This window comes from Emys orbicularis, chromosome 7 (assembly GCF_028017835.1).
Source record: "Emys orbicularis isolate rEmyOrb1 chromosome 7, rEmyOrb1.hap1, whole genome shotgun sequence".
Taxonomy (NCBI): Eukaryota; Metazoa; Chordata; order Testudines; family Emydidae; genus Emys; species Emys orbicularis.
Window position 1 is genome coordinate 99,509,310 of NC_088689.1, and position 20,416 is coordinate 99,529,725.

The 20,416-nt window shown below is 45.0% G+C and overlaps 2 protein-coding genes across 3 annotated transcripts in view; both read left to right on the forward strand.

Annotated features, from left to right (window-relative positions):
• Positions 1–273: 273 nt before the first annotated feature.
• SPDYC (speedy/RINGO cell cycle regulator family member C) lies at positions 274–6,050 on the forward strand. The gene is made up of 6 exons (XM_065408520.1): positions 274–493; positions 1,521–1,579; positions 2,623–2,708; positions 3,876–4,047; positions 4,955–5,261; positions 5,983–6,050. Exons 1-6 carry the CDS (start codon positions 274–276, stop codon positions 6,048–6,050), a joined length of 912 nt encoding a protein of 303 aa, XP_065264592.1.
• A 9,213-nt stretch (positions 6,051–15,263) lies between these two features.
• The window catches only part of CAPN1 (calpain 1), a 49,905-nt gene continuing 44,752 nt past the window's right edge, over positions 15,264–20,416 (forward strand). The window contains exon 1 of one of the 2 annotated variants that reach the window (XM_065408424.1): positions 15,264–15,416. The gene's annotated coding sequence lies outside the window, so the exon portion shown is untranslated. The remainder of the gene's footprint in view (positions 15,417–20,416) is intronic. The other variant, XM_065408423.1, reaches the window with a different exon arrangement.

The following is a 20,416-nucleotide window of genomic DNA, read 5'->3' on the forward strand; positions in this document are numbered from 1 at the left end:
GCAGCTGTCCAACTTCAATTGTTGTGATGGGTCTTAGTTCACTTCCCAGTGGATAGTTATCTGTTTCACAAAACCAGTTACTAATATCTCACAGGCCATTAAACAGCCATCATATGGTAACAGCTCTTGATTGCTACTGATTCAGGCTTGATTTGGAAATGGTAACCTTTACTGAAAGAGCTTCCTATTGAATTACCAATTCTGTTAATTCTACTTCTTAATCCTTTTCCATTGCAGAAAAGCCCCTGAGCCTCCACTAATACCAGTAAAAAAATGAGGCATACTCAGAGTATTTCCCATGTCCCTCCTGTGGTCACCACTGGGGTGAAGCCAGGGAACATGAGACCGCATCACAACAGCACAAAGGGCATTGGAGCGCGTAGCAGGATGCGAATCCCTGAGAGAGAGCATTCCATAGCAGTGCTGAAAAGCATGCAGCGACCTCCATTCCATCTACATCGGGAAGAACAAGAGGCCTTCTTCAACCTACTGGGTAGGAGGCTAGACCAGTCATTCAAACTGTCCAGCATCTTGGGATATACAGTTTAGACAAAATACGGTATGCAAAACTGTACTGTGTATTGGGAATGGGTTCCCAAGGCTGGATAAGACTGCAGTGACCAACTGGCAGTAAACCCAAGTAGGGAATTGCAGGGAAGAGGTATTTTTAACTGTCTATAACAAGATAAGCTTTGTATCCAAGATAAATTTTAAATGATCTGGAGGATTCAAGTTGATAATTTGACTATTCAAGTTGATAACTGCTTGCAAAAGGGGAATGTTATCTGTGTTTAGCACACAGGATGGAGAGTAAGGAAATGTGGGTTTCTCAATGAAAAAAATTATTTGACTTCATTCCCTTGTCTCCACCTGTAAATGTTGGATGATACCACTGTTCTAAAGTGCTCTGAGAACCTTGAACCTTGTCATAAGTGCAAAGTATTTAAAATTCTGTTTTAGAAATGGAATATTTTGATGGAAGTCTAGACTTCGTCCACTCTGGGAGTATGGCACTGCTAGCTATAGCTATGTTTAAGCTGCTATATTTAGTAGAGTTCCAGCAAGTTTCTTTGACCAGACTGTGAAAGTCTCTTGTCTGAGAACAGTGTTGGAACCATGTTCTAAATTCATGCTATAAACTACCTAGGCAGAACCACTGATCTAGAGTGACACCAAACTTTTGTACTGGTGACCCCTTTCACATAGCAAGCCTCTGATTGCGACCCCCCCCCCCCTTATAAATTAAAAACACAATTTTATATATTTAACGCCATTATAAATGCTGGCGGCAAAGCAGGGTTTGGGGTGGAGGCTGACGGCTTGTGACCCCCCATGTAATATCCTTGAGACCCCCTGAGGGGTCCCAACCCCCAGTTTGAGAACCACTGCTCTAGAGAGATTCTTGTAAAAATTCCACCATTGCTACAGTAGGAAACAGTACTCACATTCGGAAAGCAACAATCCCTGAACAATATGAAACAACTAAATACAGCTGCCTTGCTTTTTCTTCCCTTTACCAGAGGATGACTTGGTACAAGAGTTCTTGTCTATGGACATATGCTACAGGATTTCAGATAAGGTATGTCCCTCATGCTCCCTTCAACTTCCTTATGACCACCTTTCTAAATAGCAATGCGCAGTAGTTTAATGACTCTAACTTTTTGACTCTCTTATGCAGTATCTCTAACTTATAAACCAAACTTTAACACAAGAGCCAGGGCCTCATCCCCACTGAAGACTGATATTTTTACATTCATAACTCAAATGACTCCACCACTTTTCTTCAAACTTTCCCTAAATTCCCTTCTAGGCTGAGACAAAGCATGAGGCTTTAGCCCTTGGGAAAACTGTAGGGAGTGGCAATGAGTTTAGAACCAGTGCTTAATTTGTAATGAAAGAGGTGCTGGGTCTCAAGCAATTTTTTTTATTACATTCATAACTGATGCAGCAAGCCCAGAAGTGCCGGGGCTATAAACTGCCAAGCCTCAAGGTGCCAGGGCTCAGCTCTGGCACAAATTAAGCACTGCTTAGAATAGACACTCAGTCTGATTTCTTATGGCTGTCACTCTGGTAAAGGACCTTGGGATTCTATAGATGTTGCATTAAAATGAACTATAGTCCTAACCTGTCATATGCTTTCTCCTGTGCTGCCCATCACGCTTGGGAGAAGTTCACTGTAAATGTCTGCAGGACTAACTCTATCCACCTTCAAATCTCTCCTTTAAATTCCTCTGCCATGAAGCGTACAGGATTTTTTTTTTTTTTTTTGCCAACAGTTAGTTAACTGGTGTGTATAGACCCTCCTTATTGTGCTGACCAACACTGTCTCATTGTTTCCTTGTACACCCCTGTCTGTATCCATCTGTTGTCTCTTGTCTTGTATTTGGAAGCTTTGTTCTGTGTTTGCACAGGGACTAGCATAATGGGGTCTTGGTCCATGACTGGGGCTCCTAAGGGCTATGATAATACAAATAATTAGCAAGCCTCCACAAAAGTGTTTCCTTTCTTCACTCTCTCTGCTTATGGCTCGATTTCTTTTTGTTTTAAACTTAAATACTAGATGGAACATATTTTGTTTCTTCTGATCCAGAACTGAGTCTATTAAAGGTAACTCTTGTTTAGTATCTTCTAGCCATGACTCTGACTTACTTCAAACGTGCTGGCCTGCATATTAGTGAATACACACGGATGAACCTTTTCACTGCTCTGTAAGTACCTTGTAGCTCTTAACCTTGTAATCCCAGTCTGTAAAGATCCCACCATATAAATAATTCATAGACAGCAGAATGGGGGAGACCAACTGGGTTACCTAGTCCATGCCACCAAATGGTTTGGCAGGAGGAATGGCTATTAGGAGTATAGTTTAATAGCGTCTGGGTCCACAGTACACACACACCGGTATCTGAAGAAGTTATACCCAACTTAAACCTCCCTGCACCTACCCCCCCAAAAAAATTCCCCATGCCATACTGATCAGCCATAATTGTCCCCCAGCTGGGAAAAGCACAATTTAATTGCAGTGTTTCCAGTTAGCTTAAGTAGATGATTTCAAAGGGTTTCCCTCTAACACGAGTATAAGACTTCATTATTGGGTAGAGGCTAGTAGATATTTTTTTTAACCTTATGTTTCAAGAGGCTAATGATGGTAAAACACAAATCAGTGGGATCCTGATGAATTTTAATTACATGGGCTGAATGCAGGGATCCCAAAGTCATACTTGTGTTCTTTCTCTCTTTATGGATAAGGAGCATTTTATTCTGTTTGTACAGTGCCTACCACAGTGGTGTCCAGGTCTATGACCGGGCTCCTACAGTTACCATTTCAGAAGTCAGAAGTTTGCGAGTGAACTCCATTGCCACCATAATCTAGTAACAGGACAGGCCTCTATGGGTTGCTCTTCAATCCCTTCTTTGCGTACTAAGGTTTTAGGTATGACACCTGCAGCTGAATGTACTGCATGGACACTTAAGGCCTGATTCTTACTCTAAAGCTGTTCTGGCTATGGACCCACTTGTGAGGATACTTTACTCTATCAGAGTGGTGCAGAGTTACAGAAAAAAGCTAATATTTTTCTGGGGTGTATTAACCTATAGGAAAAACCCACGAGCTATTGTATGCACCTAAACACAATTGGCCTTACTTGCAAACGAGTGATTTGCAAAAGCCTCTTATGCTGCAGTTCTGTGGCTTAGAACACTCTCTCTTTTATACAATGTAATGCTGGAGTGTTAAGGCTTAACACTTGCTACACTGAAAGCTACTATAACAATTCCAGGCTGTACCATACAACTTCCTAGGCTGAGTGCTTCTGAGAAGCACTGGTTAGAGGAATTTCTGTGGATATAGCCTGTTTTGCCCCATTTTCCTGATGCAGGTACTTGGCTAATGACATGGAGGAAGATGAAGAGGATTACAAGTATGAGATCTTTCCCTGGGCCCTTGGTGACAACTGGCGGCAGCTGTTCCCACAGTTCTTAAAACTGAGGGATGGCTTCTGGGCTAAAATGAACTACCGAGCAGTGGTCAGCCGGCGCTGTTGTGATGAGGTTAGCCATGGCTGACATATTTTTGCATGCTTGTAATACTGGGACTATGGCTAACACATTAATAGTCACTAGAATCCATAGTCTATGCAAATCCAGTTCCTATAAAGGGTTAAGGCCTGAACTGACTATGGAGGATAAGTGTCCCTGCTAGCACACTAGGAAGGTCAGGAATATTGTAGTGGGTGCATCTGTCTAGCTATTCCTCAGAAATTAAATAAAACCTCAGTCTCTAGGATTTTCAAGCCAGCACTCTTAGTACAGAATCCATACTTAAGTTTAAAGATTCTTGGGTCACCATTGGCTAGGATTCTACTGAACAGTCACAACCTTTACCTTCTGCAAATGTCTTCCCAGCCAACATTAATTAGCAGTTGCTATTCTAGCTTTAGTTATGATCAAATCATTCTTATCTTAATAAATCTGTCTGATAAATAAATCTGTGGGAGAATGTTGAGATGCTACACTGTAGTTCTTACTGTCTTTGAAGCCCTGTACTGGGGTGGCCAAACTTATTGACCCTCTGAGTTGCATACAACAATCTTCTGAAGTTCAAGAGCCGGGATGCACCTGCTGGGGCTCAGGGTTTCAGCCCCACCCTCCCTGCTGGGTAAAAGTCCCTATCCCACCACCCCACTGCAAGGCAGAGGTCCCAAGCTCCTCCTCACCCAGTCTGGTAGGTGGAGAAAGGGGGGGGGGGGAGGGGGCTCCACGAGCCACACTTTAACTGTAAAAGAGCTGCATGTGGCTCACGAGCCATGGTTTGGCCACCCCTGTCCTATACACTAAAAGGACTAGATATGACAAAATCATGCTTAGTTTTAAATCTTACTGAATACAATTTTAAGTGAATCCAGAAAGATTCAGTGGCAAGGAAAAACATTGGTTTGTCTATACTCTTCTGATCTAGATAATGTCAAAGGAGCCATCCCATTGGGCTTGGTCACGTGAACGACCCGTTCATCACAGTGGAGCACTGAGAAGCTACCTGAAGAATGAAAAGGACTCACTTCCCCGAGGACCTGGTGTTACTCCCCCAAGTTGCCCCCTCTGCACTTGTGAGCTGACTGAGGAGGAAGGCAGCCCAGAAGATGCTCCAAGTGCCGGTATTACTTCTGATGGTGACCTATTGCCATTCACTAACAAGTGGTCCCAGAACTTTATTATCCTCCCTCATAAAATAATGATGGATCCAGTGGCAACATATAGCCTGCAGAGTAAGTAGAGACAAGTCCCTCTCTCCTGGGCTCCAGCTCTGTTATCTGATTTGGAAAGAATGCACACTGCTTTTTTAGAGGAATAGGGTTCTTGAGTGCCCAGTTTCCATATTCATAACTAGTGGTGAAATGAATTGATGGGAATCACTTTCTGTTCTAGGGATAAGTAAGTTAAACTTGTTTGGATGCAGTTACTGTACTTGAGTTAATTTAAACCTCATGTTGAAGAACTAGCCCTCTAGGCTAAGAGTAATGTTTTCTTTCAGGAAACTGGAAACAATCCCTCTCTCATGGCAAAGAAAGGGACCAGTCCTACTCCTCAGACTTGCCTGCTATTGGGAGCCCTTTAGATTCTAACCTTTTCAGGGCCACGCACATACATCTGAAAAACATAAATGGAAAATTAAGCATGGCTTGTGCTGCCTCCAGAGTCAATGCTGCATTTCTCTGGGCAGAATTCAGTAAAGAGGTGGGGTGTCTTTTGGATGACATTCCTAAAGCACTGACTCTGGGTAGCTCTCTAGTAGTTCTGCTTCTGGGAATTTGTTCTTGTCACCAAGGTGCTGTCTGCTGCTTTATTGGAATTCAAGAGCCAGTGTGGTCTACAACCAATGACTTAATGTTTAGTGGCTATAATCATGTGTATTTCCCAGTAAGGTGTATAGGTACTTCACTTGCCAGTGTGGTTATATGTTAAGCCTCTTGGTTTCTTGGTCTGCAGTCCTTCAGGAGCCAGGAGTCACTATGGAGCCTGATGGAACTGGCCTGGATTGGCGATCTGTGGGGTGACTCTCTATTCCAGGACCAAGACGTCTCCTCCCAAGGAACTGCAAGTGGCACTGGACTTGTTCTCATTCTGCTGTTCACAGAACTATGTTTTCCCCATGCACTTTATGAATATATCCTGGTTGTGAACAGGAAGACAGGGCAGTACTTATGTATTTAAAAAAATTACTTGCTGATGCAGCTATTCAAATGTGCCTTATTTAATGTGCAAATCCCAATGTAATAGCTGGACAGGCTCTAATAAAAATGTCCAGGAAAAAAAGTTTAGCTTCTGTTCATAGAGAATCCTGGTGAATGTAACGATTATCAGGGCAACAAAACTTGATATTGAGTGAGCATAGCAGTGACCTATGGTGTCATGGTTGTACTTGTTTAAGGCTTGGGACGAACACACATGTGGAGGAGGGATTCCTGGAGAAGAAAATCAGAGTTTATACATTGCTAGTAGGTCTGTTTGAGCAGAGCAACTGAATCTTTCTGGTCTCAAAGGAAACTGTCACAATGGTGGTAATATCCACTTGCACCAAAAAGGCTTTATTGGGGGTGGAGGAGAAGGGAAGAATGTAATCAATACTGGGGCTTCTGTTTTAAGAGCAACTAGTACTGGCTGCTAACACATGACAACACACTTTTCTAACCTAGAATAATTGCACAATGTTATGAGTGTTAGTCACATTATCTTGATCTACTGGGGATGACCACAAGGGTTAGCAAATACAACAGATGCCATTTCTGTCAGTGCCATGGTGACTTCACTGACCAAGCTGAATGCTCTCTGCCACTGTTCATCTGGCTCCGTATCTGATGCAAGTAAAATAATTCATGTGGAATCAAAGCTTGGTAGTCTCTTTAATTTGGCATCCCTCTCCCCAGCTGTCTATAGGGGATGCACAAAGACAATGAGATTCTATCTAGCAGAGTATCTTAGCCTCGGCTACAGGGCAAAGCACTTTCTCAGACTGTGGTGCCTGGCATCCCTTATGGAGGTAGGGACAATGTCTGGGTGGGGCATGAAACTCCATCTTATTTCCAATTAATAGGCAAATGCAAATCTTAACCACTAAACAGGGTGACCGGAGTCTTGCCACTGTATTCCTAGGCTGCCTTTGACTTGTTATATGGGAGGGAAATGTCCCTTCTCGGTACCTCAGTGGTAGAAATCTAAGGGTATGTCTATACATGGAATTAAGAACAGCTATTTGTGAATAACTCTCCATTTGGACACTCCTATTCTGGAACAAGAGTGTGTCTTCACGGAGACATGCCTGAATAGTAGCATGTAGAGAAGACCTAAAAATGTTGGTGCCTGTCACAGCTCTTGAGGCTTTTGACACAGTCCCCCATGACATTCTCATAAGCAAACTAGATGAAAGCACTATAAGGTGGGTGCACAACTGATTGAAAGACCATACATGGAGTAGTTATCAAAGGTTTGCTGTCAAATTGGGAGGCCGGATCTGGTGGGGGCCCAACAGGGGTCAGTTCTGTTCTGCATTCACAGTGACTTGGATAATGGAGGCGAGAGTGTGCTTATAAAATCTGCAGATGACACCAAGCTAGGAAGGGTTGCAAGCATTTTGGAGGACAGGATTAGAATTCAAAAGACTTTGACAGATTAGAGAATTGTCTCTGAAGACAAGACGATTAAAGTCAATAAAGACAAATGCAAAGTACTGTACTTAACAAGGAAAAAATAAAATGCACAAATACAAAATGGGGAAGTAGTGGCTAGGTGGTACTACTACTGAAAAGGGGTTGGGGGTTATAGTGGATCACAACCTAAGTCAACAAGGTTGTGCAGTTACAGAAAAAAGCTAATATTTTTCTGGGGTGTATTAACAGAGTGTTGTATGTCAGATAGGAGGTAACTGTCCTTTCCTGCTCACTGCTCAGCTGGACAACTGTGCTGAATTCTGGGTGCCACACTTTAGGAAAAATGTGGACAAATGGGAGGAAGTTCAGAGGGGAGTAACAAAAGGTTTAGAAAACCTTTCTTAAAAAAAAAAAAGGGTTGTGTTCCTTAAGAAAAAAAGACTGAGAGGGCCTTTGATAAGTCTTCAGATATGTTAAGGGCTGTTATAAAGAGGACTGTGATAAATTGTTCTCCATATCCACTGAAGGTAGGACAAGAAGTAGTGGGCTTAGCTTAAATCTTTGTTACTGGAGATTGTCTACGCTGCACTTTCATCAGTAAAACTTTTGTTGGTAGAGGGTGTGGGGAAAAAAACACACCACTGACTGACAAAAGTTATACTAACAAAAAGCGTTGGTGTGGACAGTGCTTTGTTGGCGGGAGACGCTCTCCCATCCACAAAGATACCGTCTCTCGATGGGGGTGGCTTTATTTTATCGGCCAGAGAAACAAAGAGCAGCTATACTGCATACCTTACAGCAGTGCTGCTGTATGGTGCGCAGTGTAGACATAGCCTTAAGTTAGACAATAGGAAAAACTTTCCAACTATAAGGGTAGTTAAGTTCTGGAAGAGGCTTCTAAGGGTGATTGTGGAATCTCCATCATTGGAGAGTTTTAAGAACAGGTTGGACAAACACCTGAAAGGGATGGCCTATGTTTACTTTGTCCTACCTCAGTACAGGAGATGGGATTTGATCCCGTCCTTTCCAGTATCATGGTTCTATGATGTTCAAAGTGCTCCAATCCCTGCATAAAACTCCCAAACACTTGTTTGCTTTCAGTCACACTCCAGCTGTGAATGCAGCAGTTTGAGTTGGAAAAAATCCCACCTCTTCTTAATATCCTGCACCATGTTTTATGATTGACTAGCAACAAGCTGAGTTGTACCATTTTCTTCCTTGAGGGAAGAGCCTTTGTTTTGACCAGAACATGCCCCACATAAACTACCAAAGAGAAGATGGAACAAATATATAGTATTAATTGATGTGCTGATAATTTTGTGCTTTCTGTATACCATTCTCTATAGCAATGGATCTGCTCCTGTCTTGTCTAGTTCCTCTCCTCTTGAACTGAAGGGCAGCTGCTGAAAAATGCCTCATCTAGGAGTCATACCACCTACTACTGAGAGAGGCTGCTTGGACTGGGATGAAAGATGGTAGTAGTTTAATGGCAGACAGCAATGCTGCACAAACATGAAATGATATCTCTGAAACTGCAGCAGGCAAACTAATGGTGCCAAGCTACCTCTCTGTGCACTTAATCTTCCCCACCTCTGAAAGCTCCTTTGGAGTTGCACTTGAAGAATTTCCAGCACCAACCTGCTACAGTAAATGGTGTTGGTCACTCAGCAATGGGACATTCTTCCTGCATGCTTGCACTGAGATATGGTGTGGGAGGCTGCCCTCTGCTGGGTAAAACCCAAAACTGAGGCCCTATTCACATCTTCACTAGGACTGGCAAGCAATTAAAAAAATTAATCACGATTAATTGCGCTGTTAAACATTAATACCATTTATTTAAATATTTTTGGATGTTTTCTACATTTTTCAAATATATTGATGTCAATTACAACACAGAATACAAAGTGTACTGTGCTCATATTTTATTCCAAATATTTGCACTGTACAAAAAAAAGAAATAATATTTTTCAGTTCACATAATACAAGTAATGTAGTGCAATCTCTTTATCATGAAAGTTGAACTTACAAATGTAGAATTATGTACAAAAAATAACTGCATTCAAAAATAAAACTGTAAAACTTTAGAGCCTACAAGTCCACTCAGTGCTACTTCAGCCAATCGCTCAGACAAAACAAGTTTGGTTACAATTTGCAGGAGATAATGCTGCCCGCTTCTTGTTTATAATGTCACCTGAAAGTGAGAACAGGCGTTTGCATGGCAGTGTTGTAGCCGGCGTCGCTAGATATTTACATGCCAGATGCGCTAAAGATTCACATGTCCCTTCATGCTTCAATCACCATTCCAGAGGACATGCATCCATGCTGATAACAGGTTCTGCTTGATAATGATCCAGAGCAGACAGATGCATGTTCATTTTCATCATCTGAGTCAGATGCTACCAGCAGAAGGTTGATTTTCTTTTTTGGTGGTTCAGGTTCTTCTGTAGTTTCTGCATCGGAGTGTTGGTCTTTTAAGACTTCTGAAAGCATGTTCCACACCTCGTTCCTCTTAGATTTTGGATGGCACTTCAGATTCTTAAACCTTGGGTCAAGTGCTATACCTATTTTTAGAAATCTCACATTTGTACCTTCTTTGCGTTTTGTCAAATCTGCTGTGAAAGTGTTCTTAAAACAAACGTGCTGTGTCATCCTCCGAGCCTGCTATAACATGAAATATATGGCAAAATGCGGGTAACAGAGCAGGGGACATACAATTCTCCCCCAAGAAGTTCAGTCTCAAATTTAATTAATTCATTTTTTTTTTTTTAACGAGCATCCTCTGCATGGAAGCATGTCCTCTGGAATGGTGGCTGAAGCATGAAGGGGAATACAAATGTTTAGCATATCTGGCACGTAAATACCTTGCAACACTGGCTACAACAGTGCCATAAGAACAAAAGCCTGTTCTCACTTTCAGGTGACATTATAAAGAAGAAGCAGGCAGCAGTATCTCCCGTAAATATAAACTAACTTGTTTGTCTTCGTGATTGGCTGAAAACGAAGTAGGACCGAGTGGACTTTGTAGTCTCTAAAGTTTTACATTGTTTTGTTTTTGAGTGCCATTATGTAACAAAAAAAAAAAAATCTACATTTGTAAGTTACACTTTCACAATAAAGAGATTGCAGTACAGTACTTGTAGGAGGTGAATTGAAAAATACTATTTCTTTTGTTTATCATTTTTTACAGTGCAAATGTTTGTAATAAAAATAATAAAAAGTGAGCACTGTACACTTTGTATTCTGTATTGTACTAGAAATCAATGTATTTGAAAATATAGAAAAACATCCAAAAATATTTAATAAATGTCAATTGGTATCCTATTGTTTAACAGTGCGATTAATCGTGATTAATTTTTTTAATCGCAGTTAACTCACGTGATTAACTTCAAAAAATTAACTGCGATTAATCGACAGCCCTACTTCTAACCTCAGTATGTGTGCTATATGCTGTCTTCAAGTTCTCAGTCCCGTGTCAGTTTGAGCCTAGATCTTTCACCACTTGATTCAGCTACATGTATTTGCTAGCACTGCTGTCTAAACCAGGGGTTCTCAAACTTTTGTACTGGTGACCCCTTCCACACAGCAAGCCTCTGAGTGCGATCCCCCTTATAAATTAAAAGCACCTTTTTGTATATTTAACACATAAATGCTGGAGGCAAAGCGGGGTTTGGGGTGGAGGCTGACAGCTCATGACCCTCCAGGTAATAACCTGGAGGGGTAAGGTAATAACCTTACCCCCTGAGGGGTCCTGACCCCCAGTTTGAGAACCCCTGGTCTAAACAAATCAAATGCATGCCCAAGGGCACTGCTTTTCTGTGCTAGGTGAGGATCACTCTATGTTCAGTACACTCTTTAAAACAGACAGCTCCTTTAGTTAATGTAGAAAAGTTATCTATGTGACAGAAAAACCTACAGGTCCAAATAGATCCAGGCCCTGTTGTGCTAGGTGCATCACTTGGACAAAAGTGAGACAGTCTGCTCCAAAGAGCTTATATGCTAAATCAGGGGTCGGCAACCTTTCAGAAGTGGTGTACCGAGTCTTCATTTATTCACTCTACTGTAAGGTTTCGTGTGCCAGTAATACATCTTAACATTTTGGAAGGTCTCTTTCTATAAGTCTATAATATATAACTAAACTATTGTTGTATGTAAAGTAAATAAGGTTTTAAAAGTGTTTAAGAAGCTTCATTTAAAATTAAATTAAAATGCAGAGCCCCCCAGACCGGTGGCCAGGACCCAGGCAGTGCAAGTGCCACTGAAAATCAGCTTGCGTGCTGCCTTTGGCACATGTGCCATAGGTTGCCTACCGCTGATCTAAATGGACGGTCCATAAAGATTTCGCCCTTTCTGGCTCCCATCTCTCCCTGCAATATTGATCCACACAAACACCCCAGATACTTTTCAAGTTCAGAAGATGGTAGCATGTGCATTTAAGAGGAAAAGCAGCGACTGTACCAGCAACGGGGGGGGGAGGGGGCGGAGGGAAGGGGGACACTGCTATCACATAAAGGAGCATTAGGAGGTTCTTTCAAATTAACCTGTGCACTGAATAATCTTACTGACGCAGTGCCCAGGGGAGTTTCAGCTTCTCCCTTTCGGTGATGCCAATGGCGGAGAGAAGCAGCTCAGCTGCAACTCCTGACATGAAACTGACACAGCAGGGGCTGGAGCTCTCACAAGCGGCCCTTAAGACCCGGGTCCCTGCTGCCCAAAAATCTCATATGGCTGCTTCTAGGGACCACTGTGCTCCCCACTGCCTTCCCCTTTGAGATACAGATCCTCTGCGATGCAAGACTTACCCAGATCACTCCGCAGTTTGCACATTTTAAACCTGAACTCTCCTGGGGGCTGAAAGCTGCCCAGACGGGGGGCCACTCTCGCCCGAGCTGAAGTGCCACTGTGTTAGGATTCACAGATAGCAGATGGAGACAGGGAGGCTCTTGCTGTCTTTCCAGAGGCTGCAAAAACCCTCCAATCCCACCGCTGCCCGGCCGGCTCAGAGGCGCTGGGGGCATGGCCCCCTCCTGGGCTGATGCAGTGCCAGAGAAGAGGAGAGGAGAGTGGGAGCATGAGGCGGCAGCGAGGCCATGCAAAGAGGGGGGCCAGTTGCGACTCGTGGCGCCTTGTACCAGTCCAGGCTCCCCCTTTAAAGTCCAGGGGCCAGGAGAGAGTCGCACATGAGTCTCTCATGCAGCATCTGGGAGCCCTAACGCAGCTGCTTCCCAGAGCCCAGTCCCCCCAGTGCTCCCCGAGCCCCGTGGGCAGGGGCTTCGGAACTCACATCCAAGATCACCCAGGTGCCTTTCCACTGCCCCACAGGGAAGAATCCCTGGCCGGTGGCTGCCTGCCCTTCCCGGAGGAACTCCCTGTCGGAAAGCAGCGGGCTGAGCGGGGCCGGCAGCCGGGACCCCAGACCGGCAGCGGGCTGAGCCGCTCAGCCTGCCGCTGCTCTGGGGTCCCGGCCGCCGGCCCCACTCAGCCCACTGACGGCCTGGGGTCCCGGCCACTGGCCCCGCTCAGCCCGCTGCTGGCCTGGGGTTTCTTTCACCCAGGCTGGCAGCGGGCTGAGCGGGGCTGGCGGCAGGGACCTCGGCTGGCAGCAGTGTGCCATTAAAAATCAGCTCGCGTGCCACCTTTGCCACGCAGTGCATCAGTGCCAGAGCTGGCAGTAGAATCTAGGGGCTTGTCTACACCATGCAGCTTTTAGTGACAAGCCTGTGTCGACACAGCCTTGTCGCTAAATGTCCGCGTGTGTAAATGCTCTTTTTCTGTACTTTGTCAGCACTTTTGCCGATAAAATACTTCCAGCCCTGCGAGTGACATTAGCTTTGTCGGCAGGAGAGAGCCGCGTTCACATTGCCACTTGCATTGACAAAACTTTTGTCTTTCGCAGGGGGGCTTTTTTAAGTACCTGTGAAAGACAAATGTTTTGTCGACCACTTTGCAGTGTAGACAAGTCCTCAATCTCCTGATTCCCAGTACACTGCCTTATTCTCTAGACCACCCATCCTTCCCTGTTCTTACTATGCTTGTGCAGGCTTGCACTATGCCTCAGTTTTCCTCATTTGTAGAATGGGAAGAAATGCAAAGCACAATCTACATTGGTAAAGTACAGCAAAATGCTGTTTCCTTAGAAGTCTCTATGCAGTTTAATTTGGAGACTGTATAAGCCACTGCTTGTCCCAAACTTCTTTCGGCATTGCTGTTAGCTGCTGAAGAGGTGGCTGCATTTCCGGAATGAGTGATCCCTGAGAAAGCAATATAATCTTTAAAGTCGTATGGGTTCCTTTGGGATGGAAAGCAGTGGAAAACTATCACACTGAACTTTTAATTCACATACACACACTTGTCTCCCTGTCCAGTATCTGCTCACCCCTAGAGGAGAAGTATGAAGATTCATTTAACCTTCCTCAACTATTCCATCAAGTTCCACCTCCCCTATGCCAAGGAGACTGCATAGCAGCCTGTTTGCCAGGTGCTGTGCTGAGGGACCAGGAAGAAAGGGTGGAGAATTTGTGGAGATTAGGATCACAGGGTCCTTGTCCTGGTTGTCAGCAATGAGCAGAACTGATAGCAGGCCCTGAGTCAGGGGCATGCACTTGGGGTTGGCTCTGCTTCAAGAGAGATGGAAAGAATTTTGTGTGTGTGTTGGGAGGGTTAAGGAAACCCCGCATATCCTGTGCATCTGGGGAGCCAGGCAGGTTATGCACACAGGTTATCCTAGCTGGCTTCTCTCTGCAGCATTAAGCCAAAATCACAGAGAAGGGATGGAAGGGCAGGCTTGGGTGGATCTAGGGTGACCAGATAGCAAGTGTGAAAAATCAGGACAGGGGGTGGGGAGAAATAGGAGCCTATATATATATTTTAAAAGTCCCAAATATCGGGACTGTCCCTATAAAATCGGGATATCTGGTCACCCTAGGTTGATCAGTGGTGTGGGACAGGCGCTTTGGGCTAGAAACAAAGAGGCAGGTGCTGGGGAGCAGGGATTAATGGCACCTCGATGCTCAGGTGTGGGTAGGAGCTTAGAAATGAGGGTCAGGGTACCAGGATCCGGGCTGGAAGGGGGCTAAGCATTCGTGAGTGTCTAGGAGCAGAGATCTAAGGGGACTGGAAGCTCAGGCGTGGCTAGCAGCAGGCGAGGAGGCTGAAAAGCGTCTGTGACCATTTTTCCTAATCCCCTATTCCGTTTCCTCTCCTGTAGTTTTTTTGAGAGCTACGTATTTATTCGTTATTAAAGAGGCCCCTGGAGGGTCGGTTCACCTCTGCCCACCGGGTGGTATTACCCGGCCCTGGGCTTTCCCTTCTTCCGGAGAGCGAGTTCTCACTGCAGCTCTGCAGGGAGGCTGTTGCAATGCGGAGAAGAAACTGCGGGGAGGAGGGGAGAGTGTGACCGGAGCTGCGTTGGTGCAGCACCATCGGGGTTATAAACAAACTTCAACCGCTAAAGCGACGTTTGCCAAGCGCGCGGTGCTCCCGGGAGAAGGGGGCTAACGCTGGGAGCTGCCTGCACCAAAATGTCTCTTCTTTCCTGTTTTCGTTTTGCCCCAGTCTCTTGTATTTGCAAGAAGCGGTTTGTGTGTGGGCAGGGGCACGAAGGAGGAGCCTGCAAGGGAGGAGTCGCCGCGAAGAGGCAGGAGGTAAACTCACGATCTCTCTGGTTAGGAAAGATTTGTTTGGCTGAGTGTAAAGGGATCAGGACCTTGTCGGCGACTCCCGAGAGGTATGTTGCTTTTCTTCAGCTGCGATCTGCCACTTAAATGAGTTGCCTTCGAGGTGCGTGCGGCCGTCTGAAGGGGTTTACAAACAGCTGAATTGCGGTAGTGAAGGGCTGGGGAGGAATTTCCTTTTTGCCAAGTTTCAGTTTTGGCAGACACGGTCTCTTACACAACCCCTATTGCCTGTTTTGCAGCTTTCCCAGCACTGGAGGGTTTACAGATCAAAATTCTTTGGTTTTATTTTTCTCTCCATCTTAATATTTCCTTCTTTAAACTGTAAGGGGGGGACGGGGACCTGTACTCCCCCGTAGCTATTGATTTGATTGCCGAAAACTTGGGCATGATGCCAAGCTATTGACCTTGCTCTAAAGTGATAGTAAAATCTTCCATGGTTTGGGGAGAGAGATCTGAATTTTTGCTGGAAGTACGAAGTTTCTCTGCTAGTCTTTACTCTGTTTCTTCTTGTGGGAGTGGGGTTTTCACTAGTCCCAATAGGCCTGCCCCAGGCCCCATCAGGGCAAAGTTAAGAAAGGGATGGGAGGAAATTGGTACTTACATGGAGCTTTCTATTTTACAATGAACTTATTAATGCTGACAGCACCTGTGTGAGGTAGGTGCATTTATTTCCTTGCATGTAAAGTGGGATGAAGGCGGTAGAGAGGATAAGGCCTACATCCCCACAGGTATTTAGGTGCTTAACTCCCAGTGATTTAATTCAGGCTCTGGATGTAAGTGATTTGCCCAAGGCTAGGCAGAGAGACTGTCACAGAGTCAGCAATGCACAGTCTGGCCTGTCCTCTAATTACTAGACCATCTCTCTTTAGAGGTTGTCTCATTCATAGACTGATCCCAATGGAAAGCCATGGAGCTTTCATCCACTTCTTTGTTCTGGGATGTTGTTCTTAAATCCAGTCCCATCTATACATAATTGCAGCTGTGCAGTATATGTTCCTTGCAGTAGGCTGTGTTTTGAGATTGTAATGTGGCTCAGAGTGGGCTTGGTGTTTGGCAGCAATGTGCATGGCTGAAATAGTCAAACGAGCCTAAAGGATTTGGGTGGTGAAATCCATGGGAATTGGGAACCTAATTCCCCTTGGCTCCTTTGAAAAACCCCAGAAGATGTTCTTTTCTCTCCAAACTGAGGACACTGTCTCTTTCATCCTTCTAGCCTTGTGTGTCAAAGCTAGTTGCCAATAATCTGCTCCAGGCCTTTGGTGTGTTTTGGTCAGTCAGATAAGAAATGTAAAAGGAAAGAATTCTTGAGCAGTGCTGTCATCTGGGCTGCATGGTGGTGAGACAGGCTTAGCTAATGGTGCTGCATCCCTCTTTCAGTCTGAATTGGTGAATTATGGTGAGGTCTCAGCCAAACCCTCCAGCATTATGGCAGGAGCAGGACTGAAGAGGCCTTTGCCTTGCGGGCACTGAAAATGGCCACTCATCTCTTTTATGGTGCTGATGTCCTGGTTATTCAGCTAGTATGCTATACTATCAAGCAGGGCATTTTATATTCCTCCCTGCCGTGGGTTTGTTTTGTGTTTGTTCCAAGTCTCCCCAGAGTCCCTGACTGAAGACCCACCACCAGCCATTGTTACCAGGGTCTGGATGGTGACTCCATCATTTCTGTATTTGCTATTGAGCAGTTCAAGAGGCTCTCTCCTCTCAAGGCCCAAGTGTGAATCCCGCGTTCTTCTCTATGTTGGTGTTTCTAATAAGCCACCAGGGTGGTATTAGGGTACCAATGAAAACAGCTGACATTTGAACCCAACTATATTAAATATTAAAAGGATCGAGACCCTCTGAGCTGGATTGTTCTTGCCATAAAGATGAAGGATGAGAGGACAGATTGTCTTGTAGTTAGAGGTCAGGAGATCTGGGTTCAATCCCCAGATCAGCCACAGATTCCCTGAATGACCTGAGGTAAATGACTTTACAGGTAAAGAAAAATGGGGATAATTCTGCCCTTTATGATCTGTCTTGCTTATTTAGATTGTAAGCTCTCTTAGGAAGGGACTGCCTCTTGCTGTGTGTCTGGACAGTGCCTGGCACCATGGGGCTCCAATCTTGGTTGATGTTACAGTAACAAATAATAACCTTAAAGGATAGAGCATGTAAATTGTAAATGTTTTTAGGCTGCTTTTGGAATTCTCAGGGAGGATCTGGGGTTGTTCTGCTCAACTTGTTTGACTCAGCTGGAGGCTCTCAAGGTTAATTTGTTTAACAAAGATCTCTTGCACAGGGGAAGTGGATTTGTTCAGTCATTAATCCCTGCACCTTCCTAGTTCTTGTGGACTTCTGGCTTGGGTTAAAAATTAATCTTTTCAATACTAATTCTGAGGGCTGGAAAGTTACTCCTCACTCCCAAAAGGAAAGGAGTAATTTTGGGAGTGCCCAGATGAAATAAATGTGTGACTATAAATCAGCAGATAGGAAATATTCAGTACCTGTGCCAATTAAAAAAGATTAAATTTTACTGATAATCTGTCTGATGTTAATATATAAAGCCCTTAATAACCTAGATCCCCTGTACATGAGTGAATGCCTCTTTCCATTTAACGTATATGTTGTCTAAATTTCTATCTAGTCTATTTACTGTAAGGGGCAGGGAATATCTCTTGCTATGTGTTTATATGAGCCCTAGCACAATGAGGCCCTAGTCTTGGTTGTGGCATCGGGGCAGTATTGTAATAAAAATGCAACAGTAGAAAGCAACAATCAACCCCCACCATAAAATTAATATAAGCCAAGCAGTCTTCTTTCTGACTACCAGCTGAATGTAAATGCTTTCCAAGGCACCAGAGGGGAGATTGATTGCAAGTGACTCCAAAAATCAGCAAAAATAACAGGAGTACTTGTGGCACCTTAGAGACTAACAAATTTATTAGAAGAAGTGGGTTGTAGCCCACGAAAGCTTATGCTCTAATAAATTTGTTAGTCTCTAAGGTGCCACAAGTACTCCTGTTATTTTTGCGGATACAGACTAACACGGCTGCTACTCTGAATCCAAAAATCAGAGCACCAAACATACTTTAGGTGTGAATAAATCTCACCTGGGCCTGTAGAAGTTAAGTGAGCCTAACTATGTTCTCGGCTGAACTGAGGTCCGTTGGTTGGTTCCTCCTGATAAACACTTACAAATTTTGATTCTGAGTTATGCCAACCTCCCCGGGGCCAAGGTGTGTCAGTCTATTTCAGAGAGCACAGATGTTTTTGTGGTGACTCATGAGTTATCCCTCTTCCTTCAGGCACGGTATTACTTGAAAGACCTGTCCTAACGTTAATGCAAATGCTTCAGAAGTCTGAGGGGGGAGGTGTGGAATCAGGACACCTGGGATCAATTCCCACCTCTGCTTCTGTTGCAGATTGTTTGTTGTTTGTATTGTGGTAGCACCTAAGAGCCCCAGTCATGGACCAGGACTCCACTGTGCTAGGTGCTGTGCAAACACAGAACAAAAAGATGGTCCCTGCCCCTTGCAATCTAAGTATAAGATAAGAAACAACAGCTGGATACAGACATGCAGGAAACACAAGGAAACAATGAGACACTATTGGTCAGCAGGATAGGCAGCGGTCTGAGCACATAACTTGACAACACTAAGCAGGTGATCTGACTTGATGTGTGATCTTGGGCAAGACCCTTTCCCTCTCTGTGCCTGTTTTCCCTGCCAGCCTCTGTTTGTCTTTTTTTTCTATTTCAACTGTACAATCTGCAGCGGGGCAGGTTTTTACTATGAGTGTCTAGCACAGTAGGGCCCAGATGTCAGTTGGAACCTCTAGGTGCTACCATAATACAAATAATAATGTGTAATCGGAAAGGCCCCACTTTGCAGATGTTTAACTGCATTAAGAGGAATAGCGTGGTTTAAAAATGGCTGACAGCGGTTAGGTCCATAATGTGACTTTTATACCCTACGTTAAGGAAGAATGTTTAAACACTGTAACAGAGCTAGTCTAGATCCTGGCTCTGTTGAATGTGGTCAAGGCCTAACAAGAACATAGAACGGAGTTAGTACTTCTTCCCAGGCAGTTCCTCAGTGCACAACATGACATCAAGAACAGAAGTACTTGCAGAATGCTGCCTGCTTATTGTTTAGATTGCACTAGCACCTAGAGCAGGGGTGGCCAACCTGTGGCTCCGGAGCCACATGCGGCTCTTCAGAGGTTAATATGCAGCTCCTTACCTAGGCACTGATTCCGGGGCTGGAGCTGTAGATGCTAACTTTCCAATGTGCTGGGGGGTACTCACTGCTCAACCCCTGCTCTGCCCCAAGCCCTTCCCCTGAGCCTGCCATGCCCTCGCTTCTCCCCCTCCTGGCTCCCCCTCCATAGCCTCCTGCATACGTGAAACAGCTGATTGTGGTGGGAGGAGGGAGTAGGTGCTAATTGTTGGGGGCTGCCGGCAGGAGGTTCTGGGGGCTGGGGAGAGGATTTGGGGCTGTTGATGTATTAGTGTGGCTCTTTGGCAATGCACATTGGTAAATTCTGGCTCCTTCTCAGGCTCAGGTTTGCCACCCCTGGCCTAGAGACTTTAACTAATGTCTGCCCCATTGAGCTGGGTGCAGGATTGCCAACCCTCCAGGAATGTCCTGGAGTCTCCAGGAATTAAAAGATTAATCTTTAATTAAAGTTTATGTCATGTGATGAAACCTCCAGGAATACGTCCAACCAAAATTGGCAACCCTAGCTGGGTGCTCTAAATATACATACTGAGAGACAGTCCCTGCCCCGAAGAGCTTACAGTCTAAAGCAGGGATTGGCAACCTTTGGCCCGCGTCCTGCCAGGGAAAGCTGCTGGCGGGCCGGGACGGTTTGTTTACCTGCCGCGTCCACAGGTTTGGCCAATCGCAGCTCCCACTGGCCGTGGTTTGCTGTCCCAGGCCAATGGGGGCTGCGGGAAGGGCGGCCAGCACATCCCTTGGCCCGTGCCGCTTCCCGCAGCCCCCATTGGCCTGGGACGGCGAACCGCGGCCAGTGGGAGCTGCAATCGGCCAAACCTGTGGACGCGGCAGGTAAACAAACCGGCCCGGCCTGCCAGCAGCTTTCCCTGGCATGCCGCGGGCC

What these genes read in the sequence shown, in the direction of transcription:
- SPDYC (XM_065408520.1), top strand. Translation starts at nt 274, where the DNA reads ATGAGGCATACTCAGAGTATTTCCCATGTCCCTCCTGTGGTCACCACT. An exon ending in GCTACAGGATTTCAGATAAG is followed by an intron (nt 1,580 to 2,622) that starts GTATGTCCCTCA and finishes ACTCTTGTTTAG; the next exon opens with TATCTTCTAGCCATGACTCT. An exon ending in ATGAACCTTTTCACTGCTCT is followed by an intron (nt 2,709 to 3,875) that starts GTAAGTACCTTG and finishes TTCCTGATGCAG; the next exon opens with GTACTTGGCTAATGACATGG.